General features: G+C 36.1%; 1 protein-coding gene across 2 annotated transcripts in view; it reads left to right on the forward strand.

The window, feature by feature from the left end:
* The window catches only part of NRG3 (neuregulin 3), a 372923-nt gene that overhangs the window by 260058 nt on the left and 93873 nt on the right, over nt 1–18992 (forward strand). For both annotated transcript variants that reach the window (XR_002439460.1, XM_021399412.1), the window contains exon 3: nt 6412–6485. Coding sequence is in view for 1 of the 2 variants with exons in the window: in XM_021399412.1 (XP_021255087.1) it covers nt 6412–6485 (74 nt within the window). In the remaining variant the exon portion in view is untranslated. The remainder of the gene's footprint in view (nt 1–6411; nt 6486–18992) is intronic.

Here is an 18992-nt window from a genome sequence, read left to right on the forward strand (position 1 = left end):
ACCCAGAGAAGGAGAGAAATGGTAATTTGTTACGTTCTTCATGACCTTGAACAAGGCATTTAAATCAAATCCACATAACTCCTTTTTAAATGCTAAAAGCCTCATTTAGTTCAGTGGTTAATACAGAGGATGTAGAGAATTCCAATTTTACTAAAGTATCCCCATTTAGCTTCTCCAAGGCTAAGGGAACCTGAAAGACGGGAGTCAACAAATTAGTTGAAAGTAGTTTTATCTAAATCTAGGCAATGACATGGGTTTTTGTAGGTATGACCTTTAAATCTCTATGCTATTTGCAACAAGTATATAATAGTACTTCCTCTTTCAGAGAGCTGCTCTGACAACTTCCAGCCTGAAAAATACAATGATTTTTTGAAAGTCTTATTCAGTTTCTCTATTGAAGTTAGAGTCTTTTTAACTATGCTGGTTTTAGGGCAAATGATATAGGAAAACTTTTTCAGCCTTCTCTGGTTACCTATTCAATATAATTTCCTTTGTGGTTACTGCTCTACTTAACTCTTAACAACTGCAAGACTTTAAAAGAAAATTGACAGAATGGTGATTTTTTCCAAAGTTCTTAATGTCCATTCTTTGAGACTTGTACTATACATTTTCATAAAAGTCAACCTTATTTTTTATAAAAAAGCAAGAAGAAAAACAGATACATGCCTTAACTTAATCGCAAAATAGGTTTCAAGGTTGTTTGGTTTTTCATTTTTTTTTTTAAACTTCAAATCCTGAACATGAAACCTTTATTATACAGAAAGTTTCATCTCTGTTGTGGAGGCTGTTCTAGATTCTACATAGAAAAAAATCTCAAGAATGCAGTTCGGTACTTTCAAGATCAAAGCAGGGAACTGAGTTTGTGTTGGTGCTATAGGTATGAAAGTACATCTTCCGTGCATAATAAAAATGGTAAAGCATATTTAAGTGCAAATTATCAATAGTATGGTCATCATAAAGAATACTTGAAATGCACAATGCTATTACTCTGTAAACCACATTTTCCTCTTCACTAATGGAAACCACTGAGGAAAAACTGCAATTTTATTAAGATAATTTTAAACTCCAGCATTTTGTTTTAGGAGGACCTTAAGCTTTATTCAGATACATATGCTGGGGTGTTAAATAGATCAAAAGAAGAATTAATGAAATGGCACTTTCCTCTGTTACTATTATAGGCTGTTGTGACTGGTTTTGTATTAGGTGCTGCCACCCTTCCTCCTCCCCCTCTTTCCTTCTGTGCCCCCTGCTACTCATGTTACTGAGACCTGACACCTGGCAGCCTAAGCTCCTACAGCCTAGCACCCACCTTCACTTTGCAATTAAGAAAAGCCATGGCTTTTCTTTTAACAGATTGCTTGTAAGTTATTACACTAACCTTTTATGAAACAGTATTGGAAAGGTCATAATATCTTGGAAAAGTCTTTCCATTGTGAAACCACAGAAACAGATTAGCAAAGAGAAAAATGTGATGTCTGTCAGCACTGCTCCCTGTCTGCAGCAATTTCTGGAGAAGTCTGCAGTAATGGTTATGCAGTAATGGTGTTGATCTGTTTGGAGGGATCCAGTGGGCTGGATCAAAGGGCCACAAACAGTTGTGTGGCATGGGGAGGGGCAGCTGGCCAGATATTTAGGCTAGGGAAGGCCTCATTTCTCTTTTTAGCACTTGCCTCTAATTTTGTGGACCACAATAATAAAATAGGAAGCATTACTTTTGGAGCAGTCCTCATACAAATTTATGTTGTTTACAGTGAAGGTCATTCCAGCTGGAAGCAGAGAAGCCTAACTTTAGCTTACTTGCACAGCAGAGAAATTATTTTTTGTTTGTAGCATATTCCAGGCTAGGCTCTGATACAACCCAGTGGCCCATGGAATGTCATGGCTTGCAATATATATTTGTTACATAGCTGACACTCTAATCCAGGATAGAGCATATTGTGTTCTCTGTGTGTAAATAAACACTTAATCAAAATTTATTGACCACTGGAACATTTCTTTATCATGGTCTCTGAATCCTCACTCAGAGAAAAAATAAAAGATGCAGTTATGTACTGTTTCCTGGCATTTGGTTTTCGCTACAGTGGCTATTAATTGGTGTCATGGGAAAATAATTTCCTTACTTTTCGTTACCTAAGTGAAGATGTGCTTAAGTAGAGTAAGCACCAGAAGACCTTACCATTAGGAGTGAGAAATGCGTTTCCTTATGTAGCTTTCCACAGAAAGGATGTTGTGGGTGACTATGTAAGTGCAATGCACAGTAAAGCTTGTCTTTGTAACCTTAAAAAAAACACCATCTTTGAGAAATTATATTACCAAGTGAAAGATGTGTAGAACACAAGATTAAGTAATCCTGTTTGAATTTAGCAGCTATCACTTAGGCATGTACTGTCTTTCAAGATTTTTAGCAGCTTCATATTAGCTTTACCTAGGATTTTTTTCATATCACTTTATTCAGATGGGTTGAAATCATAACATTCATAAACTTCTGTTGATAATTTTGGTCTCGTGCCTAGACAGATACAATTATTTTGGTGAAAATCAGAGTGAAAAATAGTGAATTCCTTTCTCAGATTTAATTTGCAATGAAACTGTAATTAATTCTATTTATGGAGGCTTTTACCATGGTCTGCACTTGAGCATATGCCCAAGTCTGTTAATAGAACATAGTGCTTTAGGAGATGCATGTGTTCTGTTATTGAATTGAAGCTCACACTAGTTTCAGCTCTTTGCTGAAAGTTGTGATCACACATGCAGGTCAGAGCTTTCACTTCACTATGAGCAATATCTCATCCTGGTATCTTTTTTATCTTCTCTGAGGGCATTGCTAATAAACCCTTGCTTGTCATATCATTAAGTGATTGTTTGCACAGTCAGCTGTATCAAAGTATTTATCAAGATTTTCCTGATTGCTCACAGCTTTTTATAATACACCCACAAATATAAATGCAGTAATTTGCACTGTGTATGGCAATATCTGTCGGCTTCAGTTAGACTTTTCTATGCTTCTGAATGTGACAAAAAAATGTGGCTTTAAGAGGGTTTGGGTTTTCTTTGGTCTTCTTTTTTTTTTTTTTTTAGAGGTGTGATATGAATTAACAGTGTGTTTGTTTATCAGGTGTTGTGAGTACAACCATCACATTTTCCCAATGGAGGATGGATGGCAGAACTTAAGAAAAGATTATAGAATGCCACATTATCAGATTTTATTGTATTTCAACATTATAACTGTCAAATGTCAGGTGGTGGAGTCACCATCCCTGGAGGTGTTCAAGGAACATTTAGATGTTGTGATGAGAGACATGGTTTAGTGGGCTTATATTGGTGGTAGGTGGATGGTTGGACTGGATGATTTTGTAGGTCTTCTCCAACCTTGCTAGTTCTATGACTCTATGATTCTATGAAATGTATATTTTACAAGGCTTCAGTTTCACAAGACTGCATTATGAAGATTTAAAATCTGATGTGATGCTGACAGAGCAGTTATTGTTATTACTTGTTGTCTTATGGATTTCAAAAATCATTTGATAGTGAAACTAGGGAACTTAATTTTATCTTTATTGAAACACTAATATCATGTAAAACACGAGCTATGTATGGCTATAGTAGTTATCTTAGTGTAACATTACATTTTTATATTAAAATATTTATTCTTTATCAGCCACCTCTGTATTCAGTTTTGAAAATAACAAAAATAAATGCTTGTTTTGGCATGTTCACTGAAGTGTACAGGTAAGTGAAAATGCTACTTTAGACTCATCCATGTCAGTCAGCCAGTTGATTACCATGTGCTTCAGTTTCACACTGAGGCAAGCAACAGCGTATGTATGATATAGTCAAGACAGAAATAATAGTTTGATGAGATAGCCAATTCATTTTTAAGAGATGAAACCTATCACCATCATTATTTCCAGATTGTGTAGCAAAGAAGCAGCAGTACACAGTCAGGTTCCAGAGATGCTGAGTTTCACAAGGCAGGAGATGTACAATGGGGAGACTGTGATATATTCTTTTCCAACACACTGCTCTTCTAAAGTCAGGAAATGAAAGCCATGGAAGTACATCTAACTTAATCCTGCACTTGGGCGATACTTTGCCAGTTAGAGGGGCCTTATACCATGCCATTTTCAAGGCCATCAACTTTACATGCATCTGTAGTATTTGCAGCTGATAAACTGTAACTCTTATGAACAACATTCAATGGAAATGAGAATATTCAAAGCCCCATTTGCCAGAAAGAACAAATATTTTCCTGAAATGAAGGACTGATGTTTGGCCCCTGACAGCCGGATTGGAATAGTGACCCTCAGTTTATTGCATGCCCTGGCAGCAAAGTTCTCTCCTTCAATTCTGGCATGAACAATTAATTACCTGGGCTGTCTGATAGCTGGAATAAGTGGTACAGACTCTTTCTCAACTGCAAAATGAGATAGCAAAGTTTGTTTTGTTATAAAAGCGATGGAACAATACCGAAGGAAGACAGCAGAGCTCCTGGCTCTGCTCACCCTGATGACTGCTGGAGAGGAAGGAAGGGAAGGGGTTAATCCTGCTGGTATGAGGGTACTGATAGCACCATTCTGCATTGCCCTGCCTGGTAGTGTGCATGCACGCCAATATGCGTTAAGTTCAGCTTCTGCAGGTGTTACTGCTTTTTGCCTCCCACATAGCAGTGAAGTTTTCAGTTGTGGAGTGGGGCTAGGTGATGACCGGTCTTTATAACTTGCAAAGCAACAGTTTAGTTGTAAGTTTGAATAGGGTAGTAAGTGAGACTGGTACAAATGTCTGTTAAAATGTTAATAGAAAATGCTAATGCAAAGACAGGAATATTGCCACCCTTGAATGCTGTTCTTAAGCTTTGAAATGAGCTCTACCAAATCTCCACAAGAGCGTGGAGATGAGTTTCTGTTCGATATGAGGCAACGTCAGGTATTTCATAATCGGGCACAAAAAAGTGCATGCAGCAGCGTGAGTATTTGATGACTTCTTCAGTTTTTCTGAGTAATGGACAGCTTTTAGTTAAATATATTGCATTAAAAAAATACAAAACAAATACAAAATATCTTCAGAACACTTTTTCTTTGACTGCTAAATTGCGTGACCACTGCCGTAGGATCTGAATTTGGTTTTTCCTAGTCTATTTTATAGATAGACAAGTACCAGTGTGAAACTGATCTCCAAAGTAGCACTGGGAAGAAGGCCAAAGGCCTTTCCCTTTTTCAGGGAAAAAGGCAAAATTTTTGAAATTTGAATATAATTGATTTGAAATAATGTCAGTATTTATAAATCTTCCTCTTACTGTAGGTTTCTGGGTCTGATGGGAATTCTTCTAATTTAGATATTTCTTCACAAATATGCTTTCTAATCCCTGCATCAGTGATGGCAAAATGCACTTTTCACGTATCAAGTTAGTAACTGAAAAGCACTTTAAAGGGAAGCTTTCAGAGGAAGTCGAAGTAGAAACATTGTGAAGGGACAGATAACTTTTGTTCCTGACATTATCACGGAATTCAAGTTACAGCTGTCAATCCTAATGAAGATACTGATTCTGATTTGAGCATATTGTTTAGATGATGTGCAGGAACTTGGCGAGATATGGAATCCCTGTTGCTATCATTTATAATTAAAGTGTCCACCACTTTTCTTTGTAAAACTGCTTAGTGAATAAATAATTAAAGGCCTGATTTCAATATGCTAGTTGAAATGAAAGGGATTATTCTGAGAATAGCCCAAATGTATTAAACGGAGTTTTTTAAAGTAAGGATTCAAGATAAATAATGGTATCAGAATTTTAGTCAAAGCACATTCAGGTTTATTAAGGCAGTGTGGGTATTCTGGTTTATGCGATTTGAAATCTAATTCCATGGTTATCTAAGACAGTTCACTTATAAGCAATGCCTGACATTGTCTATCAAGCCTAAACGCATTATCTTTTAAGTACAGTAGGAACTTGTCTGAAAATTAATGGCTGGATAAGTGTTCCCTGCTTATTCAAACATCCAAAGATGAACATGTTGCAGATCTCTTGGTTTATACAGTACAGAAACTTGGTAAAACTTTGTTTTATCTAATGAGTTTATTTTATCTACAAATGTCTATTTGAGTCGAAATTATTCTTTAATTGTTTACCTGATGTTTAATTCAATATTTAAAAGAAGAGTTGCACATAACTGACATTTCTTTTGATAGTTTCTAAAATAACCAAAAAGAATTGAGGGGAATTCCTTAAAATACTAGTTATTTTGTGTGGTCTTACTGTGTTTCAGTAATAAACTTGTTTCCATAGTAATTCAAATAACTGTAAATATGCAAGTCCCTCGCAGCATTGACAGGGAAAATGTCAGTTGATTTTGCTGCCTTGAAATTAACCTTTTACTATCGCATGCGTATGTTTGTCATTTATCCCCTTTTTCTCAGGTGCAAAGAGGGCTACCAAGGAGTCCGCTGTGACCAATTTTTGCCGAAAACCGACTCAATCTTGTCAGATCCAAGTACGTCAAATGTTTTTCTTATCTTTTTAGTCTGTTCTGGAGGCTATTCTTGCCATGCGAGATGACCCTTTGCCTATTGTCAGTAAGATGTATTATGGGCCACTACAGTTGCATGTAGGGAATTGTATTGCATTTGTTGACTGAAACAAAAGTACACATCCCCCAGTCTCTGTGCTAATAAAGCATGTTGCACCACAGCAGAACAGGCCATTAGGAAACTTGATTCCTCATCATTTGGAATAGTACTATCCCTGTTTGAAGCCAGAATATACATGATTCTCCACTTTCGACTTGAGAACAAATTAAACTATGTGATCTAAAAGTAGACAACTTTAGGCTTCAAAGTGGTTCCTTCAAAGAAAAGAAGTGTACGTTGTCTGGAACTACAGAGATTATATTGTCTGTGGAAATACGCAATATCTTCTTTATTATTTCTTTTCCTTCAGTTTACACAAAACCTTTTTTTTTCATTATACAAGTGACCTTGCTCTGTGCTTACAGAGTAAAGATGTGCTTTCAGTTATTAATGTGGAATGTAACTTTCTATCACACCTGTCTGTATATGCTAGAATACCACTGCGTATGTTCTGCTCCTCTGTCCCATTTTTTAAATTCTATTGACTAATAAAAATGCTTTAAAAATATTAGCTAGGATAGATTTTTTGGAAGAAAATCCATTTACTAATTAACACCATTCATATTAAGTTTAAGTGAAGTGACATACAGCAAAGGGTCATATCCAGTGTGTCATTTTTATTCTCATATCTAGAAACTGTAGTGTATTTAAATCTTCTGCTTTTGGGTACTCTTTAAAATGTCATTTGGATTGTTTTGTTTGTGCTTTTTGAAGAACAATGCTTGTTCTTCTAAGTCTTTTTTTGTGCTTTATTTGCTTGTCCTTTTCCATGTGAAAGCCTGTTGCCAAAGATACCTGTTGTTTTGTACTTCTGTATGTTGTATAGCTCCCATTATAGTTTGCTTTGTAGCTGGTTTAGTTTTCCTTTTGCTTGACCTTTAACTGTGAAGTGCAGAGTCTATAATGAATAGGCATATCTTTACCTCTGCCAAGTCTTGTGTGAATGTGTAAGCACAGTGGTTGTATATACTCAAGGAACAGGGTACTTTGCATCCTGGAAGTCGGGGAAAGGAAACTGAACTAGTGAAAGGACACAGTGCTACCTACCTGACTGTTCTTAACAAGGGACTCTGATGGTATCCTCTCAAGAGCAGAGGTATAGGATTTCACTGAAATTTAAGTAGATGAAATATGAAGCCCAGAAAAAGACTCCTGTATTAAGATGCGTCTAACAAGGACAAAAACTCTACAGGATTTGCATTCTGCAAATAGTTTTTTTGTTGTTTATTTGGAGTATTCTACTAGTTGCACAAATTTGTTTGTCTTAACATGGGAGACACTCCAGTTGATTTCTGACTGTGTTTCCTTAAAAACGTAAAATTGCTCAGCAACCTGTTTCTGCTCAGTATGAAGCTAAAATTCTACTGAAATGCCCTTCTTTTTTTTTTTTTTTAATTTTATTCATTAAAGATCATATTCAGAAATATATTATTTAAAGTTCTATAAGAACAGAGGACTTTGACTTTATGTTGACATTGGTCTGGATGCTCTTATGGGCCAATAAGTGCCCTTCTGCCAAAATAAATAAAGAAGGTAAATGTGAATTAGGTATTTTGCAAGTCAGCTTTGAAATTTAACTTGTATTTAATCTTCATCTACATTCAAAAGTGGAAAAACTCCTGCTCAGCTCCATTTCTATGTACAAGTATAGTGTTGGTATGTATGCACATCTATACTTGTTCTCTTGAAAGGAGATTTCACTAATTTTCTATTGCAGCTAGACAGTGATAACATCAATATTTTATTCAAGAGTTAGATCAATAAAGTATTTATCTCTCTTCTAGTGAGAAGAAATGAATACCACACTGAAAATTAGTATTTGGTATCGGTAATATTTACAGTTTACAGTATTTATAATTTACAATTAATCTGCAGATTGTAAAATGTATTTTACACTATTTTGACTGTCAGCTGCAACATGATCATCTCCAAAGGCTCTGGTGTTGATTTGCAAAAATTTAGTTTTGCAGTTGAATGTTTGTTTAGATTAGAAAGATAACTGCTGAAGGATGCTAAAAGGTTAATTTGGAGATGGCTTCAGAAAAAAAAGCCATTTCTTCAAACACAAGGCTCAGATCCAAAAGCTGAATGCTTAATTGAGCGCTCTTGTGTTGGGTCAGCACACAGCCAACACTGGTGTCAGTCAAGTTTTAGAAGCAAGTCTAGCGCGTGAGTTTTGTGGAATTACCTAGAGTTTTTTTTGTAGTAAATATGTTCTAAGCTCCTGTGGTACGTCTGATATTAATATTTATCTTTTCTGAAGGTTGAATGTATGAAAGATTGGAGCTGTGTTTTTAATCTTTTCTTGCCTGTGATAGTGCAAGTTACATTTTTGGAATGTTCATTTGTCCCTAAATGGGAAGTGAATCTGAACCACACTCAGAAAATAACTGCCATATTAAATTTATCATTAGAGTATATATTTATTGCTCAATAGTGTCCTTTTATAATAGCTCTCTAAGACAAACCAATCTTGTTCTGTGTGGCTTCTGACTGGAGTTGCACAGTGGTAAATAATGTGATATGGCTCTGCAGTGTTTTCCTTTCGATACCAGGCTAAACCCAGCTTCTAACCTCATTTATGGTTATCTTAGGCAGTTCTTCACTGTACATCACAGATACAGGTTCAATTTATGTAATAACTTTTATGGCTTATTTCATGTGATATCACACGTACTTTTGCCTAGTTAACACCTGAACAGTTAATATCTTTAAGATGCTGTTTGTGGGAAACCTCTTGAAACCACGGATGGTATTTCAGAGTTCCTGAACCAACTTCAGTGACTCTAAGAGGAATATGAACCTCCTTGCAGTCATGTCTGCCGCCTGCTACCTATTTTTAAGTCACATTTAGGATCAAATTAGTAAGAAATCAGATGTAAGACAGAATGACAGCAATGCCAAAACATTGGAAATGCAGGACTTTCCAGTGGACCTTCAGTAATGGGAACCACCACAGATGTTATAAATTTGCTCTTTCACTTCAATTAATTTCTCTACTATTAACTAGTTTTTCTGAATGTAAGTGAAATAACAAAAAATAATTCAATTATATTAAAAAAAAAAAAGTTTATCTTGGAACATGTGAGAAACTGTTTAAAGCATGGCACTAGCAAGGAACCTAATAAAATGAATAATGTTGCCAAAGAGGGAAAAAGGCTGCATGTTGCATGACAGTACAACTCATACTCAGAGTCATTATGAAGAGGAAGGAAACTGATCAGTCTTTGTAACGCAGGGCAGTACAGTTCCATCAATTATTATGCACTTGTCCTCTCCCTCATGTATGGAGGAAGGGCTAACATGAAATAGCACTCATATGCTGAAATAAAAGCATAGGAGTATATTCGAAACTTTGCTTCAGCTTTCTCCATTTGAGCTAACTTCTCTACACATACAGTTCATGGCAATGGTAAAGTACTTGGATTTTCAACATTATGAATAAAGGTTTTATATAACTTTATGTACAAGTGATTTTTCAGGCATGTGTAGTCCTGTGTGTATCTGTAGGATTGGAAACTTATATACAGCCTAAATTGTACAAATGTACTCACGTACTATCCTTTATAGTGTTCTGGAGTAGACCTGCCTGGCCCAAGGAGTCTTGAAAGGTAAGTTGTATCTAGGATGCAAATACTCCATTTGAGCAGTTTTTATATTGAGGCAAAGTGTAACTTCTAAAGCTTTAACTTTTTTATGCATCTATTCTAAAATGTAGAAGAAAGCAATTGAGAAAGCAGTTTGTCTTGTAGGCATTATTTGGTGGTGGTTTTTTTTTCCAAACTCTGTTGAACTCAATCCTCAACTATGTTATCCCTAACGTTTCAAAAGCTACTTTGCAATGCAAAGGGAAGTGTATTTCAGTTTTATAATGTGCAGTATTAATTTTATAGGAGACAAAATAACATTTGAGTTTTCCCATTTGACCTTAAAAACATAAATGAAGAGGAATTCCATCCAATTGTTTTTCAAAATAAATGCATTATTTTCAAGAAATAGAGAAATAGGATGGAAAACTTAAAGGTTATTAAGGCATGTTCCTCTACTGCAGACAACCTCATCATGTAATTCTTTCTGTAGTCTGATCAGACTTCATTTTTTAACCACTTAAAACCAGTGTGAGCTGGCCACTAGGAACAGTTTTTGTATAATCTCTTCTCTGAGGATTTCAGATTCCAGACAAAGTTTGTTCACAGCCAGAATTGGTCCGTTGTGCTTTTTGTTAAAATGTGCACCCTCTTTCTATACTGATAATTTTTTCCATCAGTTTCCACCAATAGAGTCTCATTATGCTTTGGGCCTGTCAGTCTGGATTTTCAAATGTCAGAAGTCTAGTTCCTATAGATTTAGCTTTAACCTGCGGTCATATTATACTTTAACCTATTCCAGAATGACACAAATCATGTTTCTTTTTGAATCTCATCAAAGACAAACCTGCAAGCTGTATGTCTGGAGTCTGCAGATACTTGTTCTTAGATTACTTCTTTATGTAGCAAAGGATCAAAAACTGTCTCCTGAAAGACTTTGTGATTTTAAATAAGTAAAAAAACCCTCTAGATAGTTTATTAAAATGGAAGACTGTTTCCCTAGAAATGTCTTCTGGGCCTCAGGACGTGAACACTCCTCACATTGCTCCTCCCAAGTCCTAATGACTTAGTTTATGTTTTTTTATTGATACAATTGCAACTTTTCTGCCTAGACTAGTTTTGAACTCCTGGGTCATGTCTAAATGGGAAGTTTCTGAGCTTTCACGTGTGCCTATGGTTTCAGCAGATCAGTATGCCAGCCCACCGCCCTGGGTTATCCTGTTTGAGAAGTTTTTTGTGAGCACAGACTCAGCTTTAGGAAGAGGGTCCTTCCTAGAAACAGTAGTGGTTACATTAATCTTGAAGCTGTGCATTTCGTTCTGAGTTTAGGTGCTTTTTTCCCATCCAGTTTTGTATTTGTAAGATGATAGGATAATTTAGGTTGAAAGAGAAGTCTGGAGTTCTCTGCAGAACTCAGGAGGCTCAGCCTCCTGCTTTGAGCAGAGCTAGCTTTGTAGTTTCTGCTAAACTACTGCACTGGACACCCTGAAAGCAGTCTTCAAAGGGACTGCTACTAAACAGAGGACATTTGCAAAATATTTAAAGAATTTATTTATCTTTTCAAGTCGCTTGGCTAAAATAAGTGAACCTTCTGAGTCTCTTACTGAATGGTTGATTTTTTTTTTTTTTTTTTTTTTTTTTAGAACCTGAATAATTTGTCAACTTTATTTAAACTTTCTGATTTTGTCAACATTCTTCTCAAATGTTCTTCTTCTATATTTGATTTCTAGAAGACGTAGGAGAAAATAAATTTTTCTCTTAGAATTTGAAGGTGGGTAAGGGGCAGTACGGTGTGGAAGATAATCTTGAAAAGATATGAAGACTGACTTGCCAGAGGTAGATATCTAAATTCTGTGGAGGGCAAGTCCTTCTAAAACAGGTTTATCATTGGGCTAGTTTAACCTTAGAGGGTTTTTTTGAAATATGTATCTATACCAGAGTACTGTCTTAGCTTTGTCTCAAAAAATAATTTAAAAAATTAAATGGAGAGTTTTTAGGGCTTTCTGCAATACTTACTGTAGAAAAATTGTCATCTATTTATTAAGAGTGCTTTGTGTTTAAAATAAATCACATGGAGCAAGCAGCTGCAGGTCAGCTTTCTTTTGTAACAGCAATAGTTTTATGTACTCTTACTAATCAAACTGAAGAGTGACACCAACTGCATGTTCACTATAAAAATCATTATGTTACTTAGGAATATTAAGCTTTTGCCAAGACAATCAAAAGGTGATATTTTATTGCCTTGTAAAATCAGGTTTTAAGAGATGTATGGCAGCAACGGTTGGGTAAAGTCCCTGGAAGTGAATGGTCAGAATAAGATCTTCTAGTGCCCATCAAGTGAGCAAGACATTTCTTTTAACGGTGGTTTCTTTTTTAAAAGTGAAATATAAACAGAAATCCACCAGTTTAAATACATCACAAATCAACCTAGATAAGTGTTGATGCATTAAAAACTGAAAGGAAGGATTTGCCATTATAGAAATAACAATAAAGGAGAAGAGCAACTCGAGTCACTTCAGAAGTTTTAATGATTTTTTCTATAGACAAAAGAAAATATGCATCATATTTTAATGTGGGCTGGGGAACATGAAACTTGAGGAAGGTGAAATCAGAAAGAAAAGACATCTCTGGGGAAAGCAGGGTCATGAGTTTCCACCTCTTTGGTCGAATCTAGGATGAGACCTCAGGATGCACATGGTAGAAGAGGGATTTTTAATTTTAGTTCTGTTGACTCTGTAAAATTTTCTTGTGTACAAATAGTATCAATCTTCTGTTGTGTTTTTTTTAAAATTTTTTGCTTTAATGTAGGAACTTAGGCTTTATTCTGCAGAACAAGACTGAAATGCTCAAAATAGAGGTGCAAGATTGACTCAGCATTAGTAAAATAACTTGCCGTTAATGCAAGCACAAGGACATTCTTTATCAGAACATATCAAAAAGTTAAAGTCCAAAAGAGATCAAATGAATTCACAACTTTGCTGTTAATTCATTGAGCACAGAATACACACTCAAAATCACGATCAGTTTTGAGAATATTATCTCAAAACCCAAATTAAAATGCATAAGAAAAAGCTAGAATTAATACTTGTTTCTACAGATACACAAACAGTGGCATACAGAATGTACAGTAGAAATGTTTTTTAGTAATTTTACTATCACTATTGCAGAATAGATTTTAAAAATCTGTTTTTAATGTTCTTTCCTTGGATGTCTTTTCTGAAAAGATTCAAGGGGGTTACATGTGTTTTCAGTTTCATAATTTAGTTTTAGAAGAGTTGTCATCCTTTACTAAATAGCTTAAAGCTTTGTTCAATAACATTAAAATAAGAAAGCACACAGGTTTATTTGGAAAACTAGGAAAAAATGCCTGAATTTGACTAAATTCCTTTTATTAGTTTTAAAGGCACATCAGTTCTTCATTCTCTGTTCATCTCTCTTCTTGGAAGGCAAGAATGTATTAGCATCTGATTACTTAAAATTATTTTCAAAAAAATTTTTTTGAAGTAGACATAGTTAAAGTGTGACTATTTTTGGCATGCCTTTTACACCATAGGTGTTCTGTTATTGGACTTGTGAAGACTGCCTGTCAGTAGAAATCCATGGAGAAGCGGTGGTATCAGGCAGATGAAATATAATTTGTAGCAGGAAGGAGACCTCAAAATTCTTCTCCTACTACTAGTAGTAGTTTTCTAGTAGTAGTTTCCTACTACTACTTTATAAACTGCCTCTATTTGAAACAGTAATAATGAAATAGAAAATTTCTATTATTTGTGCTCAGTATAAATCCCAGAGAATACAGAATACTGAGATATTGAGCATTGCAAATCAGAGTCAACAAAAAGTTTTAATCAATATATTTTCCTGTATGACACAAAGAAGGAAATTACAGGTACCCCCATAGAGGAACTTGAGGGCTGCCTTTCCTAAATTACCATTCATCTGTGATATTTGGGACTTGCATCTAGTTAAAGAATTTCTAGGTCTTTGTGTAGTGCTTTTCATATGTGTATTTTAAGGAAATTTACCATATGATAGCAGCAGTGGTAGATTATGGCTTGTTATACAACAGTCCCAGCAGATGGCTGTGAATAGAGGTTATAGTCTTATATAAAGGACAGAGCTGTGAATCGTGCTCTCCCACTGTCGAGCCTGCTCCTCCGCGAGTGCTGGGTTCATCTTGGTGCATGAAGGAGAGGCGGCGCGGCACATTCACTAAACAAGCACATTCTGAAGTGACAAGACTACAGGCCATCAACTTCTCCTGCCTGCTGTTCTTACAAACATGTTATGATTACCTAAATCAACTCTTGGCTGTCCCATGTCTGGAGAACTGTAAGTATATATATATATAAATAGCATGAAGTACATGTTCTGGGACATTCTGGAACCGTCCTATTTAGCCCGTTGTTCTGAGTAGCTAGTTTTTCTGACTTGCATGCTCTTCATACCAACAACATGTTCCTTTTAGCGTCAATCTCTGACCATCTCAACCAGACATATCTGATTTTGCCTGGATGGGCAGGGCACAGTCAATAGTTTAACTTGTCAGATCACTTTTACAGGCCTTATAAGGCAAAAATTCAGCAGTGCAACAGCTATAGCTCTCTCAGGGAGAAAAGTATTAACACAGATGTTTCATTGTGAGGTGGCACACAGGAACATTGTATAAAATGTATCAGTGATTTAAATTAAAAAGATTAATTTTGTTAGGTTCCGTTTTTATAAGTTAGCTACTTGACTGTCCAAATAGCATTTTGCCGTTTCACTTATTTCAGTGGCTTAGTCATGCTTCTGATGTTAAATGCTTCAGGTTTGATTGAGATGGTATAAATTACATAAAGATGCCCTCTTGCAGGAGATAGTAAGAACTCATGGAGAACAGAGATGTATTTCTCGCATTGACAACTACTCCCATGCCTTTTAATACAACTATTTGTGTTAAATCTAACTTTGAACTGTTTTGACTTTTCATATTAGTGGTTCTGTGTTGAAGGGATTCTAGAAAAGAAAGCAACAGTGAGTGTGCAGATTAATCACAAAGTTGTGAGATGGTTGGTACAGTGACCTGGTTACCTGGTTTAGTTGTATTGCGTAGGTGTAAGTAATAAGTGTCAGGAAGATGAGGTGTGCACTGTTTCTCTTAAAGGCTGAAGATCAGTCCAACACATGCTTACTACCTTGAGATTAAAGGCATTCAGGGGCTCATATATGAGAACCTAAGCACCTCAAAGGGGATTTGGGTTGAGTTTTCTGATTGACTTCCCAAAACAGAACATACCTTGTTAAGGGTCTCCATGCTCCTAACTGAACTTCACTATTTGCATTGCATCTGTACTCCACTGCAAAGATGCTTATTAAGGCAATTATTGTTGTTATGTTAGACTTTGCACTTGGAGCTTCTATCAGCATTCAGACAGCTTATTTGAACAATCTCAGCTCATTAAAGAAAACCTGGAGTAAGTGTATCATGCAATATTAATGCAGTAAGTGCTCTGCGTTGCTGTGAATACTTTATGCTTTGGGGTAGAGTGTATATATGTCTGTTTCCAGGATGACAGTAATCTTGCTGAAAACATTAGGGGTCAATGTTATCATGAGTTTGATTACCACATTTAGGTAGTTATCTTTCTTTTATGAAGAAAGATCTTTCTGAGCTTTGTGAAGGCATTTTAAGGCTCATTTTCTGAGGTCTTCTATAGCAATCATTTTTGACAACAAAGGACAGACAACAGCTGTTCTGGGTACAATTTTACTGTGCAAAACCAGAAGTTTAAGAAGTTATTTTTCCATGGATCAGAAAGATCAAGAAGGTAAAATCTCAGTCTCTCTAAAACTGCTAAATGTTTTATTAATTAATCCTTTGAGGTTCTATCATCTTATTCTGACTTCTGTGTCTGACCACTCTTTTGCTATAGATTTTTCTATTGACCATTAAGGCCTTGAAATTGTCAACAATGAAGATATGTTCCTACAATCATTTTCTTCAGTGATCATCTTGATCATGAAAATGATTTCTTGAAAAGAAGAAGAGATCAGTATTGTCCCCAGCGGGAAGCAAAGAGCAGATTAGAAAAGGCAGTTCTTGGTGGGTTGCTTTGACTGGGGGACTTGGTTTCCTTCCAACCTTTTCCCAGAGCTCTCTGCTTACAGGCTTCTGAGTCTGCTCTCACTGTGAGAGCCAGCTTGCTGTAGGGGAAAAAGGAGCCTGACTGTTTGCTGCTATCATCAGGCACAAGTTAAGAGGCCTGGCAAACTGAAAGTTTCTCTTGTTACTTCCAAAAGCAGCCTGGGTATCACCTTTGACAGTCTAGCTCTGAATGGTCTTGTGAAGAAAACAGTATTGAACCAGTGAACAATTGAATGTAATAGGTGAACTCGGCTTGCTGTTGTTCGTCTGATGGTTTTCTAGTAGTTCTGACCTTTGTTTTTTTTTCCCTGTCCTTCCCCTTCCTGTTTTGACATCTCAGTTGAGTTATCATCAAAAAGAAAAGATTTGAATGTACTACAAGTTCTGTTGTTTAAGAAGCATGTTCTCTCTTTCTTGTCCTACTTGTTTTAGCTTTTTACTATCTAGTTTCCTCATTTTTATTCTCTCCTCTTACCCTATATTCAGACATATCTACTTTATATTCTTCTCTGATTAAGGGCCTTTTTCCTTCAGCATCTGAATTACATTTGTTAGTGACTCTTTGCTCTCCACTAATCTCTGCTCCTACTTAGCATTTGCCCCATGCCTGTGCTGTAATTTCTCCCACATGGCTCCTTCCGGTGGGCTGCTCTCCCCTCTGAGAGACCGAAGTTTGGCTTTCACTGTTTGCTCTGTCCCTATCTTCCAGGTGAATGTCTAGGTCACAAATTGCTTCTCACATGCAGTTTGCTCCATCTCATTTTGGCTTCCCTTTCTTCCTTATATGTCATTTTTACTTTTGCCGTGTAGTGGAATTTAAGATATCTAATTTCCAGTTTCATGTCAAAAATGTTCTCTGCACATTTACATTAAACATATGCCCATATTCCATTTTCTTATTTAAGGAGCTGGCTCCAGTTATCTCCAAAGATACAGAAAGAGGTTAATACCTGACGCTCATCGGGAGAAAATATCCACTGCGTGGGTTATTTGTAAAAGGCAATGTCTAAATTTAACCTGCTTTTTTTTGTTGGTTTTTCTTTCTGCTTTTATTTATTTATTTAATAAAACAGACTTTTATGTGGGGAAAGGTTGAATTTGCAGTACTGGAGCTTTTTCTGTGCCTCAACAGTACTTTTACAGGGAAAGCCTTTTCAGGTTCAGGGAAAAAAAAGTTCTGGTTTTATAAAGAAAGGGGGGTCCCAAGTTAAGAGAGAAGGACATATTTACCTGCTACAGGCAAAACACAGGTTCAAGTCCATGTTCTGTATGACCTGATTTTGCTCTCTTCCATATGAATGCCCAAATCACACCACAGAGATGTGAGTGGGTCAATGTCTTGTCATGTTTCCTTTTCTGGAAGAAAAAGATGAAGCTTTTTCTGTGGTTTCTCGACAGTTTCTAGTGATGAACTGTTAAACCTAAAATCTGTGACATGTTAAAACACAATTTTATAGTACCATCCTGCCCTAGAGATGGCACAAGACAGTTTTGCCTTAATGCTTGGTGATATTGTAAAAGATGCTGGAGTTTATAAAATACCTGATACTGACCTAGGTCTTGACCCTGCAAAAAAGCATACTCATGCTGATTGCTTCTCACTGAAAAGGCATGAAACACATTTGAAGCATCTGAATTAATTATTTGTGTTAAATTGAACAAATTATTTGCTTTACCTCACAAAATTTGCAATTTCCTTGATAGATTATCTGCCAAATTTTAATTCCCTTGATTTAGGAAGTCCTTCTGAAAAGCCATTTGCTGTGCAACTGAGCAACTCTAGTGTATTAATCTCTCTGCTGCTGCTGGCAGAGAAGTTCCCTCTGAGTGGCGCTGGCAGCACCTGAACCACAGCCCAGGCATGGTGGGGACAGTGGCATTTTTGAAGGTGCTTGTTTGCCTGTGGAGATTAGCAGTAATAAATATGTATATATACGTCATTATCTTTGGGTTTTATATATTTCTGTTCATGTGAAGGCTTGAAGTATTCCAGTCTTAGTTACTGTTGGAAGTTTCTCTTCTATTAATTTACTGTCTCTATGGGTTTATCCTCCAAGTTTTAAGCAACCCTTTTGGTTAGATTTTGTTCAGAGTTCAGTAAACAAAGGCTTAAGTACTTTAAAAGTCTTAAGATGTTTTTTTCCTTATCTTTATACTTCTACAGAAAGGATGACGTGCTTCAGAAAAAAAGTGTGAAACTTAAGTTGTGTGCATAGATGACCGAACAATTCCAAATGAAAAAGCTACATACCAATGCAGTATTACCGTTGTCAGAAGATTACTATTTATTTTCTAGCCATTGGAACACAAGCCAGATAAACTGTTTAAATCTGGTATGATAGTAGTAAAAATCTTAAGATACAAAGTGGTAGTAATATGTGACTGATTATGTATTTATGGCAAAGTTAATCAGCAGTTGGATTTCATTTTTTTTGTGGCCAGAATATGCCATTTAGCATTATCTAGAATTTTGCATATTACAGATCCAAGTGTCCCATTCCATAGTAATCTTGTAAATGTTGCTGGAATACTTAGAAACAGATGGCAGGTTAAATTACATTTTTGTTCAGGTTGACTCTACTTAGCAAGTTACTGCGATTTATGGTGTAGGGTTACAGTGCAATTAGTTACTCTGTGATAACCGCCTGCTTGTGTGA

Source organism: Numida meleagris, chromosome 5, assembly GCF_002078875.1.
Source record: "Numida meleagris isolate 19003 breed g44 Domestic line chromosome 5, NumMel1.0, whole genome shotgun sequence".
NCBI lineage: Eukaryota > Metazoa > Chordata > Aves > Galliformes > Numididae > Numida > Numida meleagris.